This window comes from Mya arenaria, chromosome 9, assembly GCF_026914265.1.
Source record: "Mya arenaria isolate MELC-2E11 chromosome 9, ASM2691426v1".
NCBI lineage: Eukaryota > Metazoa > Mollusca > Bivalvia > Myida > Myidae > Mya > Mya arenaria.
This window is the reverse complement of record NC_069130.1, coordinates 20620370-20647020: the sequence shown is the minus strand read 5'-3', so window position 1 is coordinate 20647020 and position 26651 is coordinate 20620370. Positions and strand designations below refer to the sequence as shown.

Here is a 26651-nt window from a genome sequence, read left to right as displayed (position 1 = left end):
ACATTTAAATTATTCTACAAATACTGTGCAAACAAACGAAACTAAAAAAAGAGAAACCTACAAAGAAAACACAAATAGTTCTTTAAATTTTATTTATCTTCTTATTACAAAATTATTGAACTAAATTTACACTGCTCTTGTTTGTTAAATGGAAGTGAATGATTGGGCAATTAATTGAACACAAGACGATCGTGTTAGCTTTCACAAAACAATACGAAAGTACACGGAAACGTCTTCTGGTGGCTAAATATTTTACATGTTAGGCTCACTGTCTTCTGACGGTCATCAAAACAGGAGTTTACTTGGGGTTTAGGCTAGAACTATCCAACCCAATGCTTAGCCAATCATCAAGTTGATCGGAATGTTACTTATAGCAAATATTAAAAATATACTTAAATTCAATCGTAGTTAGCATAAACTTGAATATTTTTTAAAGCGGGTGTCTGACATTGATTCCGACCAATGAGTATAGATAACATTGATGTATGAAAATAAAAGTTGGTGTGGAGGTAGCTTATGAGATGAGCTATTTAGCGCTTGCATCTAAGGGGGTGGGGTTAAGGTCTAGGTCACTGTTGCTAAAAACAGAAAATAAATGAGTTGAGCCGAATAATTTAAAGAAGAAGCAAGACAATGAATATGAGTATATGAATAGGATATTGTGTATAGGAAGCTTATGTAAAAAGCTAGCTTGGGATTGCTTATGAGGGATGTTTGCTCAAGGTCAAGGTCAGTGTCATCAAAAAAAGAAAATGCTATCCGCCCACCAACTTAAGTTAGAATTAATGGAAACTTAACACCTTAATGCATGGCGATTACGAAACATTAATCTATTTATGTTTGTTGTGTCACTGTTTATGTGTCTACTGTGTGACTTAATTCGTGTACAATTACAAATTTTAATGATTTAAGCTTTGACTGCCTGAGAATAACCTGTAATTGCAAATGTTTAATGTGGTCTTGGTATCCTTGATAAGATTATAGACGTTACCAATAGACAGGAAAGAAACATGCAACAATAGATTTACAGCAATGACATACGTATAGCCTTCAGAAATGGTAAATTTGAGAACCTATTACAGTTTTAGCATTTTCTTTGTGTTCTTAATACATGTGCAACATCTGAAGCTTGTGAAGACAATACACTCCTTTCTCCATCAGATCAAAATAAGATTTTCAATACAACATTTTAATGAAAGCTACAGGGGGACACCCAGTGCTCTTTTTACTGTGATTTGTCCATTGCGATGTTGCCCGATGACCAAAACCAAAATACAAAAGAATTTCGGGATATAAAACATTACTTTACCTGGTCCGACATCTGGCGGGAGTGTGAGTTGTAACATTCGCTGTAGTTTGCCCAGCGCTGTCCTGTTGTCTGGTTCACAAACCAAGTCCCATTTTTCGTGCATTCCCGGTACGCAAATGCTAGTTTTAAAGCAAATTAAAGCTATCAAATCTTAATGTCAGGCATTAGTTTGCAATTGATGAGAATAATCTTCTTAATATGTCTAAGAACTTTGCTACAAATGTTTAGGCTTGTGATATTCTAACACTAATAAAATGTACCTAACGAACCCTGTTTCAGTCAAGGTGACAGTTATTGTAATAATTGGTCAGTCACGGTGAAGTTTATTGTGATAATAGGTCAGTCACGGTGAACTTTATTGTGATCATGTGTCAGTCACGGTGAAATTTATTGTGATAATAGGCCGGTCAAAGTGTACTTTATTGTGATAATTGGTCAGTAAAGGTGAAATAAATTGTGATAATAGGTCGGTCACGATGAACCTTATTGTCATAATAGGTCAGTGAAGGTAAACTTTAGTGTGATTATGGATCAATCACGGTGAACTTTATTGTGATAAAAGGTCAGTCACGGTATACCTTTTTTTGATAATAGGTCAGTGACGGTTAGCTTTATTGTGATAATGGATCGGTCACGGTGAACTTCATTGTGATAATAGGTCAGTCACGGTATACCTTAATGTTATAATAGGTCAGTGACGGTTATCTTTATTGTGATAATAGATCAGTCACGGTGAACTTTATTGTGATAATAGGTCTGTCACGGAGAACTATATTGTGATAATAGGTTAGTCAAGGTGAACTTTATTATGATAATGAGTCAGTGACGGTGAACTATATTGTTATAATATTTCAGTCAAGTTGAACTTTGTATAAATAATGGGTCAGTCACGTAAATGGGCAACAGTTTTTTTTCAAAACAATCAGGATCATAATTTTAATCAAGTTGAATACACATCCCCCCTTACTAACAATATTTTGAGTGATTCTTCATTCAGCTTCAACATTTACATAAAGATGAAGGTCGCATTATCCTGGGAGTCCTTGTAATTTCCCAAAATAAATCTGTAAGATACTTGTATTCTTGAAGGCAATGACGTGTTCCAAATTGGAGGACAAAACCTTTTATTTTTAGAGTTTTATAACTCCATCAATTAATTCTACTACAACGCGACAGACCGACATACCATCTTTTTAATGACTCCAGTATACCACTGGCATATCAAAGTAACGTGACTGACAATTACATTTGTAGAATGTGAAGAAAATTCGAATGTTTCTGTCAAATGAGTGAACTAAGAATATACTTTTGAATAACCTGAGATAATCTACACAGAAACGCGCTCAGTCGAGTTGAATCGTATATGTAAGGGAAAATTAAATAATGTTGCGTTGCGCAATATTCTACACATATAATGATGTTTTTCAACCAATACGACAGGTTAAAGTTTCTTGCTATAAATGCATTTCTCTAATTAGTCTGGACGGAATGACGTAGACTGGATTCGTGTCTGTACCTTCAATTAACATTGACGTATGCAAATTGTCATCCTAATTTAAACAGGAGGGTTAATCAAGGGCAGAGAGTGACAGAGGTTATGAGTTCGATCCTCACCAGAGGTGCTTTCTCACAGCCTCTTAGAATGGACACCAGAACTGGATTCTTCCAAGGAACCAAACTCAACATTGGTTTTGTAAGGTTTTAGGCTTCGTCACAATGGATAATAATGCGAAAACTACATAAACAAGCTCAGTAGCAATAAATGTGTAAAAGCTAATCGCAGAAACATTTAATACCCTAAATAACACATTTATATAAATAGGTAGGTAATACTAACTATTGCTTATTTAACGCAATAAGCATACTGATATTACATGCTTCAAATAGAACATCACGTGTATATATGACGGAAAATGACTTGATTTGGCAACTCACTAATCAGAACAGTTTTTGTCAATGTTTGCATTTTTAATATGTTAAGGAAGTGTATATTTTGTTATTGTTACGGCGCTAAGACATTACGTTACCTTCGAGGTTGAAACCAGGTAAGGACGGGCATTGTATCTTTGCTGTCTGTCCTGGAAGAGTGTCTGGCCAGCATCCGACAAAATTGTCCACTGTTCTGTTACAGTAAAGGAGCTCTGTAAATTTTAGCAAAACAAATGATGAGTAACTTTGCTTGACAGTCACTTTTCGGAATAAAATCTAACAAAGGGAACGCATCCTCACAAAATTTGGATTGAGATGCAAAATCCTTTTTGATAAATTCTTATAAGGCATCATACACATACCGTTTTGTACGTGTTTATATTATTTTAAGATTTTATGTTTTGTCAACTAAAAATGCAATTGGAGTGCATTCCAACCACTTTCACGATGTCTACCAGACTTAAGTTAATGTCACGGATCAGTCGCGCAAGAAATGTATGATGCTATAAATTGTAGTTGAATCGAGCAGTGTACACTCTAAGACACCCGGTATAATAGAAATATGCATTCGAATTGTAAATCTGCGTGTTTCTGAATTATTCCAACTGCGTAAGTTTTAAATAAGTCTATGCGAGATTATTATTGAATTTTGTATTATTTTCGTTAATGTTTCTATCTTTTTGTACATATATTAGTGAAAAATGTACTTCCTTCCCATGTAGTCGTGGTGTTTGATGTATTTTTAATGTAGCGGGCTCATTCAAGGTAACATTTAAACTGAAATGAGTATTCAATGTGTCCTGTATCAAGTTTAAATAGTGGAAAGTTTATTTGAACAAATCTTTAAGACTTAACATTGATGTAATGTTGATATAAATCAATCAATCAGGTAGAAGAAATAATCATTAATCCTTTTATAGTGTTCTGACGTTATACGCAAATAATGAAAATGTTTTGTGTTATGAAAATCCAAACTATCTGTGACGTTGTAATGGTGTATGAGATTTTTTCAGGAAAAACAATATATAATGTAAATTTCAAGTTTCATTCAAGAAATCATTTACATATCATTTACATATATGTCAACGTCTTCCATGGTAGTAGCATGACATAGCTTGAATTTGTTTTGAGAAAACTGTTAATCATGCTTTCGGTGTACATTTTTCAGCATCATATATGGACCACTTAATGATTATTCGACAGAAAAATAAATATCTGTATGATATGGTATAAAACATCATTATATAGGACACGATTTTTCCGTATGGCAACTTGCTTAATTTTGCAACAGCGCTGGTTAAAAGATTATTTATTTATATATGTCAATACATCAGCATATTACTAGTATAAAGGACCAGGGCTTAAAGAGATAGTTTAGAACTAACAAGAATACTTCTCTAATTCCAGAAGCGGTACCGGAAAGTATAAACCGCAGAAACGTAAAATAATGCTACTTATTTCGAATATTGTGGATTTTTCAATGTAGTTGTGTTAAATACCAAATTAGGTGTTTATATTTGTATTAATAATTTTACAGTGGTCATGACAATGACATCACAGACGTTGAATACAATCTCAAACTCAATGTAATTTTAATTATATACACTTACGGTACAGTTGGTTGCATTGCTGTATTTCGGCAGCAGATATTGAGTGATAATAATCTAGTTTAGGAACAGTTACCTTTACATTTACAATCCAAAGCTAGGTAGGTAAAGGTGAATTTAACTCTTTCCATTTCCATTGTAATAGATAATCCATGGAAAATTGGAAACCACTTAATATGGCTAGTAATGACCTTGATCGAATATACCGCAACTATAATCACTTACTACGTGTTTGCTCAACGTTGTTATTTACAAATGTAAATTATTAAAACTTATTCTATACCTAATTTATCGTAGACGCTCTTTTGAACCACGTGACCATACAATATATTTCCGTATTGGGACGCACGCGCGTACAGAAATCCCATATTTTTTCCGTATTGTACGAATCACAGGTCTCATGTTAAACGATAAATACCGAAACCCGTGAAAAGGTTCCGAATGAAAATCCGAATCAACAAGCGCTCTAGATAAAGCGTTACGATAAAGCTTCTGTTATTATCAGATCAATATTGTCATTTGTAAACACGGAAATTATTATCATATTTTCATTATTATTATTTTATGATTATTATTATTATTATTATTATTATTATTATTATTATTATTATTATTATTATTATTAAGATTATTATTATTAAGATTATTATTATTTTTTAACATTTTCTGTACAATACAGAATATTTTTGGGATTATATTTATAGGTATAGAATAAATAGGTCACTTAACATTGTTCAGTACAATACGGATATATTTGGACTCGAACACAACTTGGAACTTTGGACTTTCCAAGCTGTGTACTCGTCCAAAGAAATATCAGTATTGTATAGAACAATGTTGATTAACCTATAATTATTGCCTTACACCCGTCAAACTTTGGGAATGATGCCAGTTGCTAAAGGCCCGAACAACAATGTTCTATATCAAATTATGCTGCCTTAGCAAGAAGTATTGATCCAGAAAATATATCTTGACATATACATGTACATTGTATTTCTCATATAAATCGGTCCACTAAAACAGACATAAGAAGCATAAACTGTAGTTCACATTTCAAACGAACCGTTTAAGAACAGACGCGAGAAGCATAAACTGTATCTAACATAAACAACGAGTCACTTAAAAGCAGATAATACAAGTATAACCTGCATCTTTCATCACAATAAGCCACGACTACTCTCAAACTAATTAGTTACAGATATTAAAAGCTTAACCTGTATGTACATAAACAACGAAACACAAAAAACAGATGCAAAAAATAAACATTGCATCTCCCAGGACACGACTTCTCTCTTACTAATTTGTTGCCTTCATCACGCTTACAAATGCTTCATTATATAGTCCCAAAATCATGTCATATAAGAAACCTCCGTTAACAATTCCAACAATTTCCGCAATAGTTCTTATCTTCAACGATCACCTTGTAAAATACGTTTCTGTTTGCAGTGACTGAAATGTTCTCACACAACCATTCACGATCGACTTTAAATAAAGATGATTTTAATGTACCAGCATACTATGAATGTGGGTTTAGGGATAACTACATTTAAAACGCCCGTCTTTAAATATTGTATATTTCTCAAAATAAACATCTTCGTAAAAAGGTAAATCAAAAAAGAAACATTCTAAAAGAATTCTCATTTGATCGAAAATAACATAGTTTCACCTTTTTCTTAACGCTCCTTTTTAAGCAAGCCGAATGAAGCCTCATCGCACAACTATAAATACTATAATTCAACAGCTTTTTTGTTCAAAAACGAACAAATGAATAAAATTCAGATACCATGTGAAACATGGACAGTATGCGAATTCATTATTTAACAACTCCATTATAGTTTTTATGATAAAGAATCAGAACAGAAATGAAACAGAATTAATCACCTTCTGGATACATTTCTCTAGAATTAGGAAAAAACAATTAACAATTCATACAAATATCGAGCAATTCATGTGTAGGGAATAGTATTTTCTCCGTCCAAATCATATCCCCTTAAACGTTAAACGAAATAGCTCAAAACATAAAAAATGAAAGAATTACTTTTACTGTTGAATTACCGACACAATTCAAAACAAATGTTCATTTTATACCTTTAAATCACAGTGACTTATTTGATATATTATTTCTACGCCTAACACTAGTATTTGGAACGGGACGTACGAATGCATAAACATAAATACGTGTTGGTACGTTTTTATTGCATGTACGAGCATTCAATTTAAGGTTGTCATAAACAAATTGCCTATTTCTTTTTGAGGCTGGTAGTAAATACACGTGTGACCATGCAAATGTCAATGTGCATACAACTACTTTTATTGGGCTTATATACATTATTATTTACTTGGATTTTACTGCATTGAAGTACGCACTAAATACCCATTTTATCATTTAAAAATACAATGAACTCAGCAGGCCCAAGCCCGGTAACCAAAACCATTTGCGATGACCCTATATGATAAAACAGGGTAAAAACAGGTCTAAACAGACTTAAACGATAGACGCACGCAACGCATGTATATGCATGAACTTATGTTGGGATACTACCTTTGAATGTTCAGTAAAGCAGTTCACTTTGGGTTTAAAGTTTATGTTTATCAACATGTATTGATAACTGCAGACATGCCCAAAGCTTGCATAAACAAGTTTTTTTTGGTAGTGGAACGAATATAACATACACATGGTTTTTCTCAAATATGAAACAAATTGTTTTCCAGTTCATCATTGAAATCGAATGATTGACAATAAAACCGATCAATATCCGTTTTCAGCTTTAAATAAACATTGGTTCATGCCATCAGTTTCCTCAAGATTAAAATACGTTGTGTGAGATCATATTACTTATGTGTTGTTTTGTCTTCAGCGTCATTGATATTGACTTCATTGCTATTCATTGCTTTGTATTTGTGTATTTACTTCGTAATTTGCTTTAAACAAATACATATTCTAGATTCGAGAAATAACATATTTTTTAACATGAGTGGGTGTTTTATGTATGTTCGTCTTTTCTGATAAAATTGTGTTAAATTCGTTTATAACCATTTTACAACCAAAGAGAATTTTAACGTTTTAGAGCTTTAATGAGAGTTTGCACTGTTGTACTTCTTACAGCGATAGATATATCAAAAACAAGTTTCGAAAATTCTTTAATAAACGTAATTTACATTTGAATCAACATGTAACAAACTACTAACAATATCACCAAAAATACTTTTCAATGTTTTTACATGTTATTTTATTCGGATAAACAACCCTTCCTTATTGATTGTATACCAAGTAGTTTAATCATACGTTTATTGTAAATTATCACATTCAGCATTTTTTTTTAATTTAATGCAAATTGATTTTTTCTAGTAACGTTCTTTCGTTCTACTGTCTTTTTCATTGCATTTATTTACGAGCTTATTTCAAAAACTGTTTGATTGATTTAATAATGAATACCTCTAAGGTATTTTATCAAACAGTATATAACAGACTGTCATATGAACATAACGGTCTATGTTTATGTATAAGTTAGATGTGATCTCTGCCATGTTCGACTTTTGAAATTGCTTGTAAGCATTACATGACCTTATTGATCGAAGTTAAGTTTACCATACGACAGTTCTTAAAAAGTAAAACTCAAAGAACTTATTTTCTATTTTTGTTAACACTCGATCCTTCAGTCGGTACAATGGACTTCTGCTAGCATTAGTTAAGAAATATTATAATAGTTAACGGGTAAATAATTATATATGTCGACAATTTAAATATTGGGTTTATGTACAAATAAATAAAGTATTCCAATGACATATACTTGTTTACACAATAACGTTAAAATGAATAAGAGCAAAATAGACTAGTTATCTTAATATTTCTGCATATGCATGTGCGATCAATTCATGAGGAAAGTAAATTGTCGTGTATGTTTCGTGTATGTTATAATGTTGTATATGCAAGTAGCCTACAAACAGTCTCTGAAGACCCTCTGAAAATACTTGTCATACGGTCTTAGTGAATACAGAAATTAATACTCCTATATGATTAAATAAATCATCCTCTCAAGCTTGATGTAATGTTAAAATAGTCACAAAGCTAATTCTTAATTGAATGGTAACTTAACAAATGCGTTATTTTTTCAGTTTCCGATTATCTTCAAATATAACTAAGATACGTATTAAATATATTAGTGGAACTAGTCTTAGTCTTGACAATTGTTTCTTTGAACATTTCAAAATTGCAATAATTTTTTATGTATTAATTTACTTTATATTATCTGCTCAAGGCAATTGTATAATCATGTTTTGAGGGGATTTCTAAATGTATTTTAATTATCAAGAATTGAAAATAATAACTCTTTAAGTCTTTATTAGATATCTATATTATTATTATTCTCTATTTTAACTAATTCTTCGATGACAATGACAACAAACAGTAATCTGTTATTCTTATACACGATTATTTATACATTTACTCTGAAAATGGTTCTAAGTTCAAAGTTGTAACACAACTACATTCGTCCTTATTAGATAGATAGAGATAGATTTATTTCGGCATAGGAAGCATATACATAGTTAACAACATAACATAGGATAAAATAATGAGCATTATTAAATACTATATCACATACGAGAAAACTATGACATACACACCAACACCAAGGATAACACAAAAAAGGGCAAGCCCTTATTTCCATTGTGGTCCTTTGTATTGGCGGCATGACACAGAGAGGCGGACCTAAATATAATCATGTGTAAAAGTACTATTGAGTCATAAAAATGTATATCACAGTCAAATCTTGATTTAGTGACACTCCTGTTTGCAGCTAGGATTTAAAACACATTTCTAAAATTGTAAAAAGATATTAGCAAACAATTTAAAATCCTGAGCCGAAATAGGTAAAAATAATTTTAAATACTGTTCATAAGATGCCTTTTGATGGCAACCTTAAAACTTTGTAACCTGTTGATCTCCGTTAACTCTACAGGTAAATCATTCCATAGTTTAATTCCAGAGAAAGCAAAGGACTTAGAACCATGACTTTTGACTTTAGGTAGACAATACCCACCCTTTTGACTAAGTCTTGTACTATAATTATGTACGGAATCTTGCGAAATAAAGTGTTCACCCATGTAATCCGGAGACAGGCCATTTTTTATCTTAAAAACATGACACAACATTATCTGTTCAACTCTTCTGTGGACCGGTAACCAGCTAAGGGACTTAAAGTGGGATGGGTCAATATGGGCTCTGGAATCTAAGTCAAGTACAAATCTCATTATTTTATTTTGACAAGTTTGTAACTTATTTTTTAAAGACTGTGTCAAGCTATTAAACCAAACAGAGCATGCGTAGTCATAGTGACACTGAATTAGAGACATAACCAGAAGTTTCTTGGTATGCTGAGTAAGAAACTCTTTCTTGCGGTAAAGAAATTTTAACCGAGAGTTGGCCTTCTTAAGAACAGACTCGGCCATGGAGCAAAATGACAGATTTTGGTCTATAGTAATCCCAAGATACTTGATAGATGAAGTTGATTCAATGGATGTACCAGAACAGGTTATATGCAGGTTAGATTGTGACCTAAGCTTTTGCTTGGACCCAAATAAAATTGACTCGGTTTTACCCAAGTGCAGTGACAACTTATTGTCCACTAACCATTGGCTGACCAAATCCATATCATCTGTCAGCGCCTTTTCAACAACAGATAAACTTTTACCAGATACCAGGATACCAGAATCATCAGCATATAAAAACAATTTATTTTTGACCACAGCTGACATATCATTTACATAAATTAAAAAGAGAAGGGGTCCAAGGATTGAGCCCTGAGGAACCCCACATGTTATTTTGGAATTGGAAGAATAAGTACCAGAGACATCTACAAGCTGCTGTCTATCTGATAAATATGATTTGAACCAATTTAGGACGTCAATACTAAGACCTGATGCTTGTAGTTTCATTAAAAGAATGGAATGGTCGACTGTGTCAAACGCTTTCTGCAAATCCAGCAGCACCATACCAACAACATTACCTTTATCGTTTTCATACCTGATAAAGTCTGTAAGGTGAACTAGACAAGTATCAGTAGAGAAACCACTCCTGAAACCTGATTGTAATTTATATAACAGATCTTTATCCTTAAAATAAGCTTCAACCTGGTCATAAACCACCTTTTCAAGCAGTTTAGATACAACATTTAAAATGGACACAGGCCGGTAATTACCAACAGACAATTTGTCGTTCTTTTTATAGAGGGGAACAACTCTTGCAGATTTAAGATCATCAGGGACTTGACCTTGGATAAGGGATAAGTTTATGATATGAGCTAATGGACCAGCAATAACTGGGGATCCATCTCTGATAAAACGAGAAGGTATACCATCTAAACCAGTAGCTTTTTTGACACCTAATGAAGTTAAGTATTTAAGAACTTTACTTTCAGAAACAATGGAAAAAGAAAAACTGTTTGCAAAAGCACCCTTATTTGCATAATAAGTATTAACAAAATTCTTACTAAATTTATGCACACTTTCTGGCAACTTTTCAACAAGTTTACATGCAACTGTTGTATAAAATTTGTTGAATGATTCAGCAATAAGTTTCTTTTCAAAACACACATTATCATCGATATTTAAACAAATATTTGAACCAGTTGAAGATGAACCCTTCTTGGAAGGCAAACCAAGATTGTAACATTGTAACATTTGAAATAGATAACAAAGCACTGCAATGAAACATCCTTTTCAATGTACAATATGCTACTCACCTGTGATCAATTGTGGTTGTGAACTTTGTGTTTTTACGCAATCTCTCTTTAATTCGTCAATTATCTGCTGAAGACGCGGATGGTAAGCATTTATTTTCTTTTTTTCCTGATTTTCGACAGACACATTTGCGATAATTGTTTGATAGGCAGTATACGAAGAAGTCACTTCCATTGTTGACGTTGATTCAAGTCCGTGTGCAACGTCGAAATTACTTGCTACAACTTAATCACTAGCAAGCCCAGGCAATGTTGCTTCAGTTGTGGTATACTGATATAAGCTATACGGTAAATTCAAAGCCGGTTCCTCCCTGAACAAGCCATTGTGAAGTTTCAGATTGCCTTCGTCTTCCGTTATGTCAACGTAATCAAAAGAAGGCAGGTCATAGAATGACTCCTCGATTTCTGTCTGGTTTGTTGCCTTAAAATCTGTCCTCGGAATCCCGTAATTATCCACCGATATCTTGGATGTTTTAAAGGCTGTGTTATGTAAATGAATTTTAGACAACAGTCCAAGAAGAAATTTATGTCTGAACATCAGATGTTCTGTTTACTGCATGGCAATTATCGATTAAAGTTTTTTTCGCCAGGTTTCTTAAATTAGACGGATGAGTATAAATCCAAGGGTTATTCAATTGTATTATGACATGTATTTGTTATAATCCTGTATTTCTAGGTGATGCATGAGTTGCAGAATCATAGTTGTAAACGATACAAAAATATGTTCAAAATGTCAAATATCCAACTCACTCCGTATCTTGACTTTAAGTACGGTAATAAAAGTAAAAGAAAGAAAAACATATTTCACACAACTATTATTAACACAAACAAGCTGTATATTAACACGGATAACGCGACATGTATTTGTCTTTTCATCTTATAACAAGTTAAATAAACTAGCATCGAGCTAAAGGTAATGTCTTCTAGTTACATTAAAAGCAATATTTGTTTCTTCACGAGTCATGTTCATTAGCAAGATGTTCGCGTCTCTTTGATGCCAGCGCGAGTGATGGTCTAGTTAATGGGGATCGATTTCACAGAATGAAGTGTCAAATAACGGCACGTCGGTAAGCTATCTTACAACCCTCTGTAGAGAACGGCTGTCAAAACCGATCCCACTGGTCTTCCGTGAATGAAAAGGTTTTGTCATTGTAGTTGATCATTGTATTATGCTAAACACTTGAAAGAAGATGAAGGGTTTGTCTTGACTGTTGTCATTTTTTCTGTCTAATGTGCTAAAAGTATAACATTTAATCCTGAATTCAATACGATTAAAGATAGAAATAAATTATGAAGAATAATAAGAAAGCGACAAAGAGGAATATATACATGGACGCATAGTGACAACATACACAGATATTCCACAAGTATTTGCCGAGAAAATACAAAATGTTGTGGAAAAAGCAACATATTTATTTGAAAAGATTGCCTCCTTAACAACGTTCTGTTCATTAACAGTTTTACCTTTAAAGCTATTGTACCAAACAAAGATTTCGATCAAAGTGCATGTTTTTCGGCATATACAGGACGCATACAGTTTTCAAATTTTAAAGAAAACATCCTCTTTACCAGGCAAAAGTTGGTTCCTGAAACGGCACTTTTCATTCTTAATCCGGCATTTTGTTTGTCATGAATTTATTTTCTTCATTATTGTTTGCATGGAGCGAAATAAAGTCCTCACCCTTGATTATGCTTTACAATGATTAACCAAAACGATTTGTTTAACCTAACACTCAATTTGGAGTTGGTGTGATCACTGACTATTTCCTAAAGTGGACCAATATGTAGGATGCTGGCTAGAACTCACCTACAACAAATGAATCAAGCAAAAGCAACAGTGACAACTCTTAACATTCAAAAGAAGCTATATTGACGAACTCTTTCTTCTAAATGTTTCCTAGACTAATCGTTCAACCTATCCTGCGTACAGAAATAAAATTGTATCGCTTAGCCTTATGGTTTGTAACACGGTGCAATGACGTTTCAGTCTTATTATATATAGAGTTCTTTAATCGATTCAATTCGACTACGTGCATCTTTGTTACTGCTTATGTCAGACGAAAGGTATATTCTTCTTTAACACATTGCAACAGGAAAATCTACTTAGTTTCTAGTTTATCATATTTATTACTTAATCTTATGAAATGCTAAATGAACAAAAACATTTCTGGTATCATAATATTGATACACTAGCAGATATTTAATGAAGACAAGGAAAATGATATGTATAGTATAATTTTCATTTTTAAACATTCGCATATCATTCACATGTTATAAATTGCGATATTCTTCCCGTCATTGTTATTTCAAAACCAAGTTTGAGGTGGTATATTGGAGTCACCTACCGTTCTGTTTGTTAGTCGATTTGTCTGTATATTTTGCCGTATGTAACAAAAAGTTAGCGACGCGATCAATTTCTACAGTGCTTATATGTAAGGTCCTGAAACTCGGTAGTTCTGACCAGCGTGGTTCTTTGTCAAGTTATTCTGTTGTAATATTTGCTTTTCGCATTAATATTAACTGAATTAATATTTCCATGTTAAGTACAGTTATTGTCGTAATTACCTACAAAAAGGAATTCGTTACAAATTTATACAAATTATCATCATATTGGTTTAAAGTATATGACCTTATCCAAAGGCGTTCATATTCCGATGGCCACTGTCAGAGTATACCGATTTGGGTACTGGAACGGCACGAGAAACAGGACATGGTTTGTAAACTAAAAACACAACAGCGGCGGGTCAACTACAGCGGATGTGTCAACACACACTACCACCAGATATCTGACCAGATAAAATTATATTGTTTTACCCCGTAATTAATTAACTAATGATGATAATGTGAATATTTTCAAAACTTCATAACATCAAGGAATTAATATGAAACAATGTTAAGTTCAGTATGCCTTTAATTTCTAAATCTAGAACTTTGATAACTCCTCAAGTAAAGTGACTGACTATAATTACTTTTCAACTGAATCTAATGTTTAAAGAAATTATTTTTATTCCTCAAATAATGGGAATTGTTGTCATTACTAATTGACTAAATCTTTAAGTAATTATTCAATAACTTACAACTTAGTCCATTAATTCCTATATGGTCAGCTTGTCGTTAATGGTCATTATTTCCTCTTCATATCTGTCTGATATTGTATTCCTTTAATTGAGATATAAAACCATTTAATGTATACTTGTCACAGAAATCAGACTCTCAGAAAAAGGGGAAGAAGCATTATGAGTACAAAAGATCCGGATGCGGTACCATAGCTCTTTGCAAAGAGACCTTGTGGTTTTTAAGGTCCTCGGTTTAAAGCACCATTACATAGGATACAACTTTCCTGGGTTAGACTGGAACCTAGTTCGCAATTTTCCCAGTACATCCCTTTAAATGCCCAGCGCTATGTTAGGGAGACACGTGTACGAATAATCGACCGGTGCGGTTGTCTGAAAGTTGGTTATTACACTATAATATTCATTTCAATTTGTAATCCATCTACACTTTTGTATTTATTCGGAGCAATATGTCACGACTGTGAAATTACAACTGATAATTCTCACAAATGCAACCGTCTTTTGTGGACTGCCAATCAAAGCACATTCAAAGCAACTGTATAATATAAAACTACTTTTTGAAAATTCGTTTTATGTACCCTTCTTATATTCGAATACACATTCTCAATAATGCATTTCTCTTCTTCAAGTGGCTTTCTACTTTTGTAGTACATTGTATTAACTTTTGACTCAAATATGTTTAACGCCTCAATGCAACTTAGGATTAAATAATTAGAGAAAAGAAATACATGTGCGTATAGAACTATGATATAATCTTAAATAGTGTGTGATAAATACACGAGGTCCACACGATGCTTTATTAAAAATAATTGTATGGGAAATACGAACGAAATTCCTAACTAATCCACTGACTTACTATATGCTTATGAGGCAGATAAGTGGGCGGAGCATAGCATCTATGTTGGTAAGAGAAAAATCGCAGAGGTACGCACTCATGTTTTTGTAGGATCAGGTGACATATAGTTTGCTGCAATTTTCTTGACTTAACTGTCGTGGGTTAACACTAACTAAATCGAAATTGCTTTTATACTATTTCTGCATTTTGTCTGCATCTTCGATATCATGAAATAAATCATGATACAATGAATGTTTTCAGATGCATTGCAGCGAAACCATTTTAATATTTATGCGAAAAGCTACAGAAACAAGCTCAGTAGCAAAAGGTTTAAACATAAACCCGGTTTAATGGCACTAGGTAAACGCCAAAGACATAATATCACACACAAGAATCAATGAAGAACAGCACAAAACTCCACAAGCAGCACAGTGCATACATACTATATATAAAAACCTATGTATGTTTATCAAGGATTGTTAGGTACCGCCTTGGAACGGTCAGTAAAATGTCAATTTACTGGGGGTTAAACCAGTTTGTGTGCACAGCCTCACTCTTATAAACCCAAAACGTCATAGTTATAAACTGTAAATCTTCTAACTTCTAAGTCTCTAATAACTGGATTAAGCTAAGCTCATTATTTTTGTTTTTCAATAATTTGCGTTATACTTATTTCTTAAAGAGTTTGTGTACTTAAGATAGGAATTATCTGATACTGTGAAATCATTTATATTCGTTGGCATGAAATTTCGTGGTTTGCCAAAAAAATACAATTTCGTGGGTACTTGAATTCGTGGTTTTTCATTTTTGAAAAATAAATCGAAACTGTGATCGTCCTAGATCATCTGCATTATCTCCATGCGCTGGCCCGTGATTTCTTTTTTTACGTCACTTGGTTTATGACATTCGCTAAAGTGGTACGACATGCCAATTTAATTGTTCATATACCCACGTCAATTATTGATTTAATTGGAAATTAAGGTAATAAAATATGTTGTACCCTGATCATAAATACAGATAGTTGAATGCCAATTAAAAGATTTGAAATCACCTCGAAGGTCCGTATATTTCAGAAAACAATCCCAAAGATAGCTGATGTTTACAAATTCAATCACTTTTGAATATCATCTCATTTCAAATTATATCATTTCAATATCTATTCACACGTTTTTGTTTAATATACGTGTATATTGAACGCGTTGTTTCCTACATTGTTACGTTGGGTGCTCAGTAACCTCCAATGTAATCGATTAATTATTTCATTAAAGAAAAAAATCGAGAACCGACACTCATCACTGACATTTTGTAAGCCTGGAGATTTTGATGAACAGCTCACGTTCAGGCACATGCTTCTGTCATTTGATTAATTAAACACATTTAAATGATTTTGTCTATTATTTGTTTAAGGCAGATATAATATATTAACAAAACAATGATAGTAAGATTTATAGTGAGACGGATATTTATGCTGTATATTGCGGCCTCTGTTACGAATAAACTTGAGTATGTACAAAACATTGCAATTGAAAAAATGAATAAAGGGTCTATATTTCGTGTGAACCACGAACATTAATGCCCCGCGAACATTAATGAATTTACGGTAATCAGAATAATCCATTTTTCATTTATCTAAAACCAATTTAAATATGTAGTTAGTCTAATTGAAATCAGCTACTTAAGCCTGTTTAGGTTAAGAAGTTTCGAGAAAATGGGGCCAGGGCTTTAAAAGTATCAAAGATGCTAAGATAAACCATTTCGATATACTTACAAACAATAAGTTTACATCACTAAAACATATTGGGACTTTAATAATCAAAGTGCTCGAACTAAATGTTTAAACCAAATATTCCTTGTATGCATCTCTGATTACAGAACTCGCAAGTGCCTGTTATTAGTAGCGTACACATATCAATAATCAAGTACCAAACCAGAAACTAATGGTCGATTCATTCCGATACTATCCATTAAATGGAATATAACATATTTTATATTGATAACATCATGTTAAACATTTTACGGGTAGTCAAGTTATGCATGTTAAATATTATTATTTGTCATATTCACACTACAATTTGCATTTAATATATTCGTGTATAAGGTTTCTTATTATAATGGGTGTCCACAGGACATATAACTGTATAAATGAACATAGAGAAAAAGAAGAAAACACGCATACTGTTAGAACGGACTCCCTCAATTCAATTCTCACTCAAAAACTGAATTTATATTGGAAACAATGATTTTAAACTTTGTTGAAAATATAATAATTTACTAACTTTTGTGAATTTACACTTAACCGAGTATAACCCTCTTATACTCAGGATGCGTTTTTTTTACTGTAAAAGGATCTTTTTTATATTTTTTCTTGAGAGCAGTTTGACTATTTTAAGTCATAGAAGGTCAATTGCAAACAATTGATCTTCTAACTGATAATCAAAAGCTTTGAGTCATATGATAGAGGCGTTCCTGTCATCGGAATCAAGAACAATATTTTGCTCTTATATATCTGAGGCAGTTGATCAGGGGTTGCCGAGAAGGAACTACAGAGAGTTACCACTACTAGATGTTCGTGCGCGTATGTATATAACCGGGAAATAACCTGAAATATTGCTTGACTTTCAATAGAAAATGTGAACTACTTACATTTAAAATCAAGAGGATATGGCTTTGCAGTCTCACGACATATGCCCAACTTAAACAAATTTATGTTATTATTAAGTTTTAAAATTTATTCGAAACAATGTTGTGGAATGCACTGCAATGTTATTATTTTCAATAACATTTGATACATGATGTTACTAAAAATATTAAGCCTGGGGAAATCAGATTTAAAGAAACATAAAGTATTGAATTAAAACTCGAAATTTACAAAGCAGATCATAGTGTCCAAATGAAAGAACTGTTGAGGCAATTTGCTAGTTTAGAACGTGTAAAACTGACTTTCCATCACAACTTATTATTTACATGGGTAGATACTTCTTTGTCATTTTTATGGCTTGATATTTGTTTGGACTGTGTTACCCATTCGCAATAAAAAAACCCCCAGCTATTTGCTTTCAAATGCTACCAAAAAGACTCAGGTTAATCAGGTTCTAAAATTTAACACGTTTATTTCAATTATAGGTGAAAGGAGGATTTGAAACTATCCATTTATTAAACAACGCCATGTATTGTAAAGGAAATGATCAGTAATTTTGCATGATGGTTACAATTTGGAATAAAATAACAAAAAGGGAACGCCTCCATGTAAACCTTGATTTGATATGCAAAAACAGCCTCACAAGAAATGTATGATGCTATAAATTGTAGTTGAATCGAGCAGTGTACACTCTAAGACGCCCAATATATGGAGGATATTTTTTTATTTCAGTGTAAGATCGTATTTTATGTCACGAGTGTCATAGAAAAAACATATTTTCACGAGTGGCGAAGCCACGAGTGAAAATGTAGTTTTTCTATGATCATGAGTGAAATTAAATACGATCTTACACTGAAACTAACAAATTTTCTGTTTCTGGTATGCTTATTTTCGGAGTTTTATTAGTTTTTTTTATTTATTTCTTAATTACCCCCTTTTTTGAAAAGGTTGGTTTTTATGCCGCTACGCGTGGGGCGCCCCTCATGCAAAATTAGAGCTGTCAACTTTTCTATTTTCGGTTGGCTGAGAAATAGTTCTCTGCTATTCATTCTTATAGCTTATTATTCGCTCGTTTTTTAGTGCAAAGCTTTTATGAACAATAAACAGTGAAGCTGTATAAGTGCACATATGTTCCAAAAAATAGTAAAAAGACTTTTATTTTAAGTTGGGCATGAATACATAACCAAATTACTACGCCGCTAATTAATGAATGAAAATTTGGAAGGTCAAATGTGTTAGCAAAACAAATGCGGATACTTATTGGATTTTGACCATTCTTCTTAGTTTAAGACTGCATGTGTTTCATAGTAAATTAATATTTATTAATAATATTAATGTTTGTTTTCCAGATAAAGAGTGAATACCACGCTAGTTTGTTGACAAATTTTGAGGTGTGGGTGGGGTAAAAAATATCGGATTTTCTTAAATTGTTGTGTGAATTTTCCAGGAAGCTCAATTTACGTACTACATCGGCAAACAGTTCAAATTACATTTGAACGATGATATAAAATTCTGTTTATGTTCGAACAGTTGTTTTGGTCTGTAATGTGTTTGGTAAGAAAGCAAATGTTCGAACATTCAGCTTCAAAGACCAGGAAAATGTTTGAAAAACGGGATAACCGGTAATAAACGGTAAGTTGTTAATTTCCAAAAATATATTTATTTAAATTTATAAAACATTTCTTTAATTTTTAAACATTTTTGACAACATTTACTGATTCAAGTTCCAGTGTTCTATTTTGATCAAGGCAAGTAACTACAAAGGAATTTAAAAGTAGTTCTGAAAGTTGATATTTTCACTCCTTATTATGCAGTGAAAAAGATGTACATTTTTTTAGCATCATGTATGGACCATTTGGCTTTTATATTTGTATTATTAATTTTACAACTTTGAATACAATCTCAAACTCAATGTAGTTTTAGTTATATACACTTAAGTTACAGTTGGTTGTATTGCTATATTTCGGCATCAGATATTGAGTAAAAATAATCTAGTTTAGTAACAGTGCCCTTAACCTTTATAATTAATAAAATCCAAAGCTAGATAGGTAAAGTTCAATATAGCTCATTCCTATAAATTTGTCAATCATGGTAAAGTGACATGGTGAAACCACTTTATATGAGTAGTAATGGCCTTCATCGAATAAACCGCAACTATAATCACCTACTACGTGTTTGCACAACGTTGTTTTTTAGTAATGTAAATGAATATAACTTATTGCCTTACACCTGTCAACCCTTGGGAAGGATTCCCATTGCAAAAGACCCGAATGCTTGCCAGCACGATCAACCAGGAACAAAAATGTTCTAACTAAAATGGCTAACAAGGCCCACACTTGGCACCAGTAAATTAGTGAGTTATTTCTTTGTACTAGATTAACAATAGAAACCTCTCGTTTGAGCAATATAAAATTATATTTGCTAAGCAAATGATATTGATCCAGAAAATATGTCTTAACAAATACGTTGTTTAAGAAATGAATAATGCATCAAACGTTCGTGCAGTTCGACCGTAAGGACATAGGGTACAAATTGAAAATGTCACAATGTTTGCTCATCTCACGTTCTCGTTTATGCTATCATATTTGTTTTAATTTGCTTTAAAACGCATATTTGTGATAACATGCAGCCATCAGACATCAGTGACATTGAACAAATGTTAAACGAGTGCTACATCATGGTTGAACATGTCATAAATACATACATGCATATGACGCCAAACCTACGTTTTATCGTGATTTAATGATGCAACCAGCCAGAGAAACAGGTTCCTATAATACTTTCACAATATGCTAATAATAGCTTTGACAGTTCTCCGTACGAGCCGAAGCAGATTTACATCATTAAAAACTAAAATGACAAGGAAAACATCAGTCCTGTCTACATATCGTCTGGAGTCCCCCAGGGTTTTATTTTAGTCACTCTGGAGTCCATCTTAGTCAGCCAGATATCTATCCTATTCCCATAGGCTTACATCTTAGTCCCGCAGGGTTTCATCCATGCTTTTATCGTATAGCAGTATACTCAGAAAGGAAAACTAAACATTTAAAATTCTATTTGCTGCGGCAATGACGATATACGTAGAATATAATCGAAAGCTAGTTACCTAAGCCCTACAAAGACAAATTTAATGATTGCTTACAAAACAACAACGCAATCAACCTTATCAACAACCCATACTCATGAATAACACAATCGTTAAAGAAGTTCAGAAGTTTACATTTAGGTATCACAATAATTATTCTGATATAAGCTCGTCTGGTATAAACTTATTTCGAATGTTAAATAGACATGCAAATGTATCTAAGTATTTACCAATTCAAATAAATTCTTGACAGGCATTATATTATATATAGTATTTATGCACTGTGCTGTTTGTAGAGTTGTGTGCTGTTCTATGTTTCTTGTCTGTGAATTTGTGTTCTATGTCTTTGACGTTGCCCATTGCCACTAAACCAGGCTTATGTTTAAACTTTTTGCTACTGAGCATGTTTCTGTAGCTTTTTGCATATATATTCATAGCAGATTTGCATCATTAAAAACCTAAATGACAATGAAATCATCAGTCCTGTCAACGTATCGGCATGAGTCCCCCAGGGTTCCATCTTAGTCACCCTGGATTCCATCCTATTCAGCCAGAGATCTATCATATTCCCATTGGCTTCCATCTTAGTCCTGCAAGGTTTCATCCATATATATTAGTTTAATCAGCAAGGAAATCTAAAAAAATGAAAATACTATTTGCTATGACAATGGCAATATACGTTAAAGATAGCCGAAAGATAGTTACCTAAGCACTACGAAGACAAATGTAATGGTTGCTTACACGACATAAACGCATTAAACCTAATCAAAGCCCATTCTCATGAATATCACAATCGTTAAAGAGATTCAGAAGATTACATCTAGGTATCGCTATAATTATTCTGATATAAGATCTTCTGATAAAAACTTATTTCAAATGTTAAATAGACATGCAAACGAATCAAATAATTTACCAATTCAAATACACTCGTGACAGACATTATATTGTTATCACGTACAACAAAATTCATTCGTCTTATCTCTGAATATTCAAGTACTGTCTGGAATGACATATCACTTGCATAACAAGATATCCTGGACGCATCCAGTCGGCAGCTGTCCGTTTACTATCTTGATTGATTCATTTAAACTCTTGTATACTGAAGCATTTCTCGAGCTTCTTAAAACAGATATTACACGCTTAAACTGTATCTCTTATATAAAACGACCTATTTAAAACAGACGTAAGAGGAATTAACTGTATTTTACATTGAAAACGAACCGTTTTTAACAAACGTGAAAGGCATACAATGCATTTTACATATACAACGAAACACTTAAAAGCAGATGTAACAAGCATAACCTGCATCACTCATAAAAAACAAGCCACACCTCTTCGCTCACTAATTTGTTGCCTTCATAACGCTAACAAACGCGTAATTATAAAGTCTCAAAATCATGTCATATAAGAACCCTCCGTTATAATTTGCAACGCTTCCCGCAATAGTTCTTATCATCAACGATCACCTTGTAAAGTACTTTTCCGTTTGCAGTGAGAGAAATGATCTCACGCAACCATTCAAGATTGACGTTACATAAAGATGATGTAAATGTACCAGCCTATGAATGTGTGTTTAGGATTACTGCATTAAACATGCCTGTCCTAATATTGTAATTTTCTAAATAAACATCTTCGAAAAAAAAGGAAAACAAAACAAAAACATTCGAGAAATTATCATGTGTTTAAAAATAACATTATTTTACCTTTTTCTTACCGCTCTTTTAAGCAAACCAAAGGAAGGATGATCACACATTCATCTACTATATTTCTACACCTTCTTTTGTTCAGAAAATAATAAACTTGACATACAATGTAAACATAGAGAGTATGAGAATTCATTATTAAACAACTTCATTACAGTTTATAAAAATACATCAGAACAGAAATGAAACAGAACTAAATACCTTTGGAATACATTTCTCTGGAATAAAGAAATGAATTAACTCAAACTATTCAGAAGACAAATATCGAGCAATTCGTGTATAGATCGACAAGGATAGCAATCTCTCTGTGCAAATCATATCCCTTCAATAGTGTTTTCCATGAGTGTAAACAAAATAGCTCGAAACCTAAAAAATGTAAGTTATATTTTAACCGTTGAATTACCTGCATACTTCAAAACAAATGTCCCATTTCCATCTTTAAATCACAGTGTCTGATGTCGAAGTATTATTTCTACGCGCAAGACTTATATTTGAAATGGGACGTACTAATACCTCTTTTGTTAATATAAAATACATACGTGTAAGTACGTTTTTATTGCATGTACGAACATTTCAATGTTAAAGGTTGTCATTGCATATTTGTTTATTTATGCTAAAAGTTTATGTAGCAAATACAATCTTTACCATGCAAATGTTAATATGCATACAAACTAAGTTTATGTTTAACTTAGAGTTTACTGCATTGAATAACGCACAAAATACCCATTTTATCATTCAAAACACAATACCGTACATGCAACACAGCACAGACCTGTCCCATACAGAACACAATACTGTACATGTAACGCATGTATATGTTTAAAAAAAGATGGGGTATCCGCCCTTGGATGTTCAGTGAATCAGCTCACTTTGGGTTTAAACCATACCAGCGTTTAATCTGGCACTTGTCCCAACATGTATTTATAATTGCAGACATGTCAAATACTTAAATAAACAAGTTTTATTTCGTAGTGAAACGATCATATAAACATGTTTTTTTTTTCTCAAATATGAAACATACTGTCTTCCAGTTCATAATTGAAATGAAATGATTGAAAATGAAACCGATCCACATCCATTTGTATCTCCAAAATAACTGGTAAAATTCAGGTACATTGGGAAACCCAAATCTGTATTTCAACGAAGAGTCGGAATTTCAAAGAAATATTTATACTTTTTGAAACTTAACACACTCTGAAAAGAAAAGAAACTGATTGTTACTGCACTCTTTCAGAAACTTGTGAATGTTTTAAATATATTGATTCCTTCAATACAAGATTTATTAACTGAATTATACTGTTAATCTTTTGTACACATTAATAAGAACAGAACTAAACATTTAACCAGAACAGGCATTTTTTTCCATCAATGGTTAAGACCATAAAGGAGTGATTTTCCCGTTATGTCCACAGCCTTTAATGCTACCTTTAAATCCGTTCAAATAGTAAAATCAAGGCAGCCATATCTTCTCGCGGAACAAAAATATTCAAATTTAATTTTAAAGGCTAACTTACATCCAAGTAACTGGCATAAAGGATTGGTTCTAAACAATACAATATCATAAACAAAATATGACATAAATATAAACAATAGATTGTATATCAGAGTTAGTCTTCTCTAAAGATAAAACTAGTGTTTTTTACAAATTAAAAACACAAAATAAAACTAAAAGAATTTCGCCTTGTTTAACACCAAGTGATATATGAAACAAATCAGAATACGGCATAGTTCATCAATATGAAATATGTAATGTTGTATTATCTTAGAGATACTACAAGAATGCTAAAGCTTTTTCACTGTCTATAAATGACCAAACAAGATTTTTTTTGTTAACGGTTTGCTACAAAGTATAAAAATACCGTCATAACTACCATCACCATTTTTAAACCATATTGGGCCTCGTTTAATTATAGACGTCCTTGGATTCACATCACTTTCTTCTTATTAACCAAAGTGAACATATTTTGCCTGCATTTTTACAAGAGTTATTCCCCCTGTTATACGATTTAAATAATGACCCTTTTATAAATTTGTACAATCGCTCATTTGGCCAGTGCATCAGGATAAACGTCATGATTCAATATAAGGTTGTTTATTTAGGAGACAAGGGGTAATGAACTTTTTACAATAAATGTAAAAATCAGCAACTGTATATGTTAAATCTCATTTTTTGAATAGATGGATATAAGAAATTGTTTAACAACCTCAGCAACAGAAATTTATCCATGTAAACTTATTTAGTCATTCCATTGGTTTTCTCCATATTAAAATACCTTGTATGAGATCATATTACATATGGATTCCTTGGATTTGTTCAACTAAACAAGGACAAATTGGATTTTTATATTTTTACGCTTAACTCTAACTTAAATGCTTTACAGATTGTTCCTACATTCTAGAGATCTTTTTACTGGCTGTTTTTGTGTACGCTAATATTTTCTGATAAAATGGTTTATAATTTGTTTACAACAATTTTCCAACCACAGGGAATTAATTTTTTTAGAGCTTTGAAGAGAGTTTGCACTTCAAACGGTTCTTCCATTTACAGCGAATGAAGTATAAAGAAAGATGTTTCGAAAATTCTTTTATAAAAGTGTTCGACCTTTAAATGAACATGCAACAAATTACTAATAGTATCATTTAAATTATGAAATATGCTCCAATGTGTTCACAGTCCATCGCCATGTTATTAAAATCGAATAAACATCAATTCCTTATTGATTGAATACCAAGCAATTTAATCATACGCATATTGTTAATTATCACACATAAAAGAGAAATTCAAGATTTTTTTTCTTTTTTAACACTTGATCTTTCAGGCGGTACAATACAACTACTGCTAGCCAAAGCTAAGGAATATTATTAAGGTTTACGTTTATGAATAACTAAATACTTAGTTGGTATCCAAAAATCTTATATCCAATGACATATAGTTGTTTTCACAATTAAGCTAAAATGCATAAGTGCAAAAGAGACTAGTATATTTTTTCTATATATGCACTTCAGAGACCTTTCAATGCATGACGAGAGTAAATGTTTCGGTATGTTATTCTGTTGTACATGCAAGTAGCTTACTAACAATCCCTATATTTGAATACTTGTCACTCGGACTGAGTGAAAGCAGTAATTTACACTCTCATATGTTCATGAAATTCATCTTCTCAAACTTGATATAACGTCAAAATCATCCGAAGCAAAAACACAATCACTGATGATAAGAAATCTTATTTAAATGGTACCTAAAGAATTGCGTTATTTTGTTAGCTCCAGTTTATCTTGATTTATGACTCAGATACGGATTAAATATATTCGAATAATTTGTCTTAGTTCTGAGTTTGTTTCTTTGAAAATTTCAATATTGAAAACAAAAAAATGTATTTGATTATTTACTGATGCTCAAGGCAATTGTACTATCCTCATTCTAAATGTTTTACATTTATCAAGAATTGCAAATAATAACTCCCTAAGTCGTTATTAGATATCTATTTTTTAATTCAACTATTATCTCAATGACAATGGCAATAAACAGTAAACTGTTATTCTTGTGCACGGTTATTTAAACATTTATTCTGAAATGGATCTAGGACAAGTGAATTAAGCGTTCGAAGTTGTAACAACACTTCATTTGTCCTTATTGTATAATTTGAAATAGATAACAAAGCACTGCAATGAAATACCTTGTTTTCAATTTAGAACATGTCACTCACCTTTGACCAATTTTGGTTGTGAAC

General features: G+C 32.4%; 1 protein-coding gene across 1 annotated transcript in view; it reads right to left on the bottom strand.

Moving 5' to 3' along the window:
- LOC128245844 (calcitonin gene-related peptide type 1 receptor-like) overlaps positions 1-26651 on the bottom strand; it is a 46485-nt gene that overhangs the window by 13486 nt on the left and 6348 nt on the right. Inside the window, exons 2-3 of the mRNA XM_052964068.1 lie at positions 3337-3450; positions 1327-1428 (exon numbers count right to left, since the gene is read on the bottom strand). Coding sequence (XP_052820028.1) covers positions 1327-1428; positions 3337-3450 — 216 coding nt within the window. The remainder of the gene's footprint in view (positions 1-1326; positions 1429-3336; positions 3451-26651) is intronic.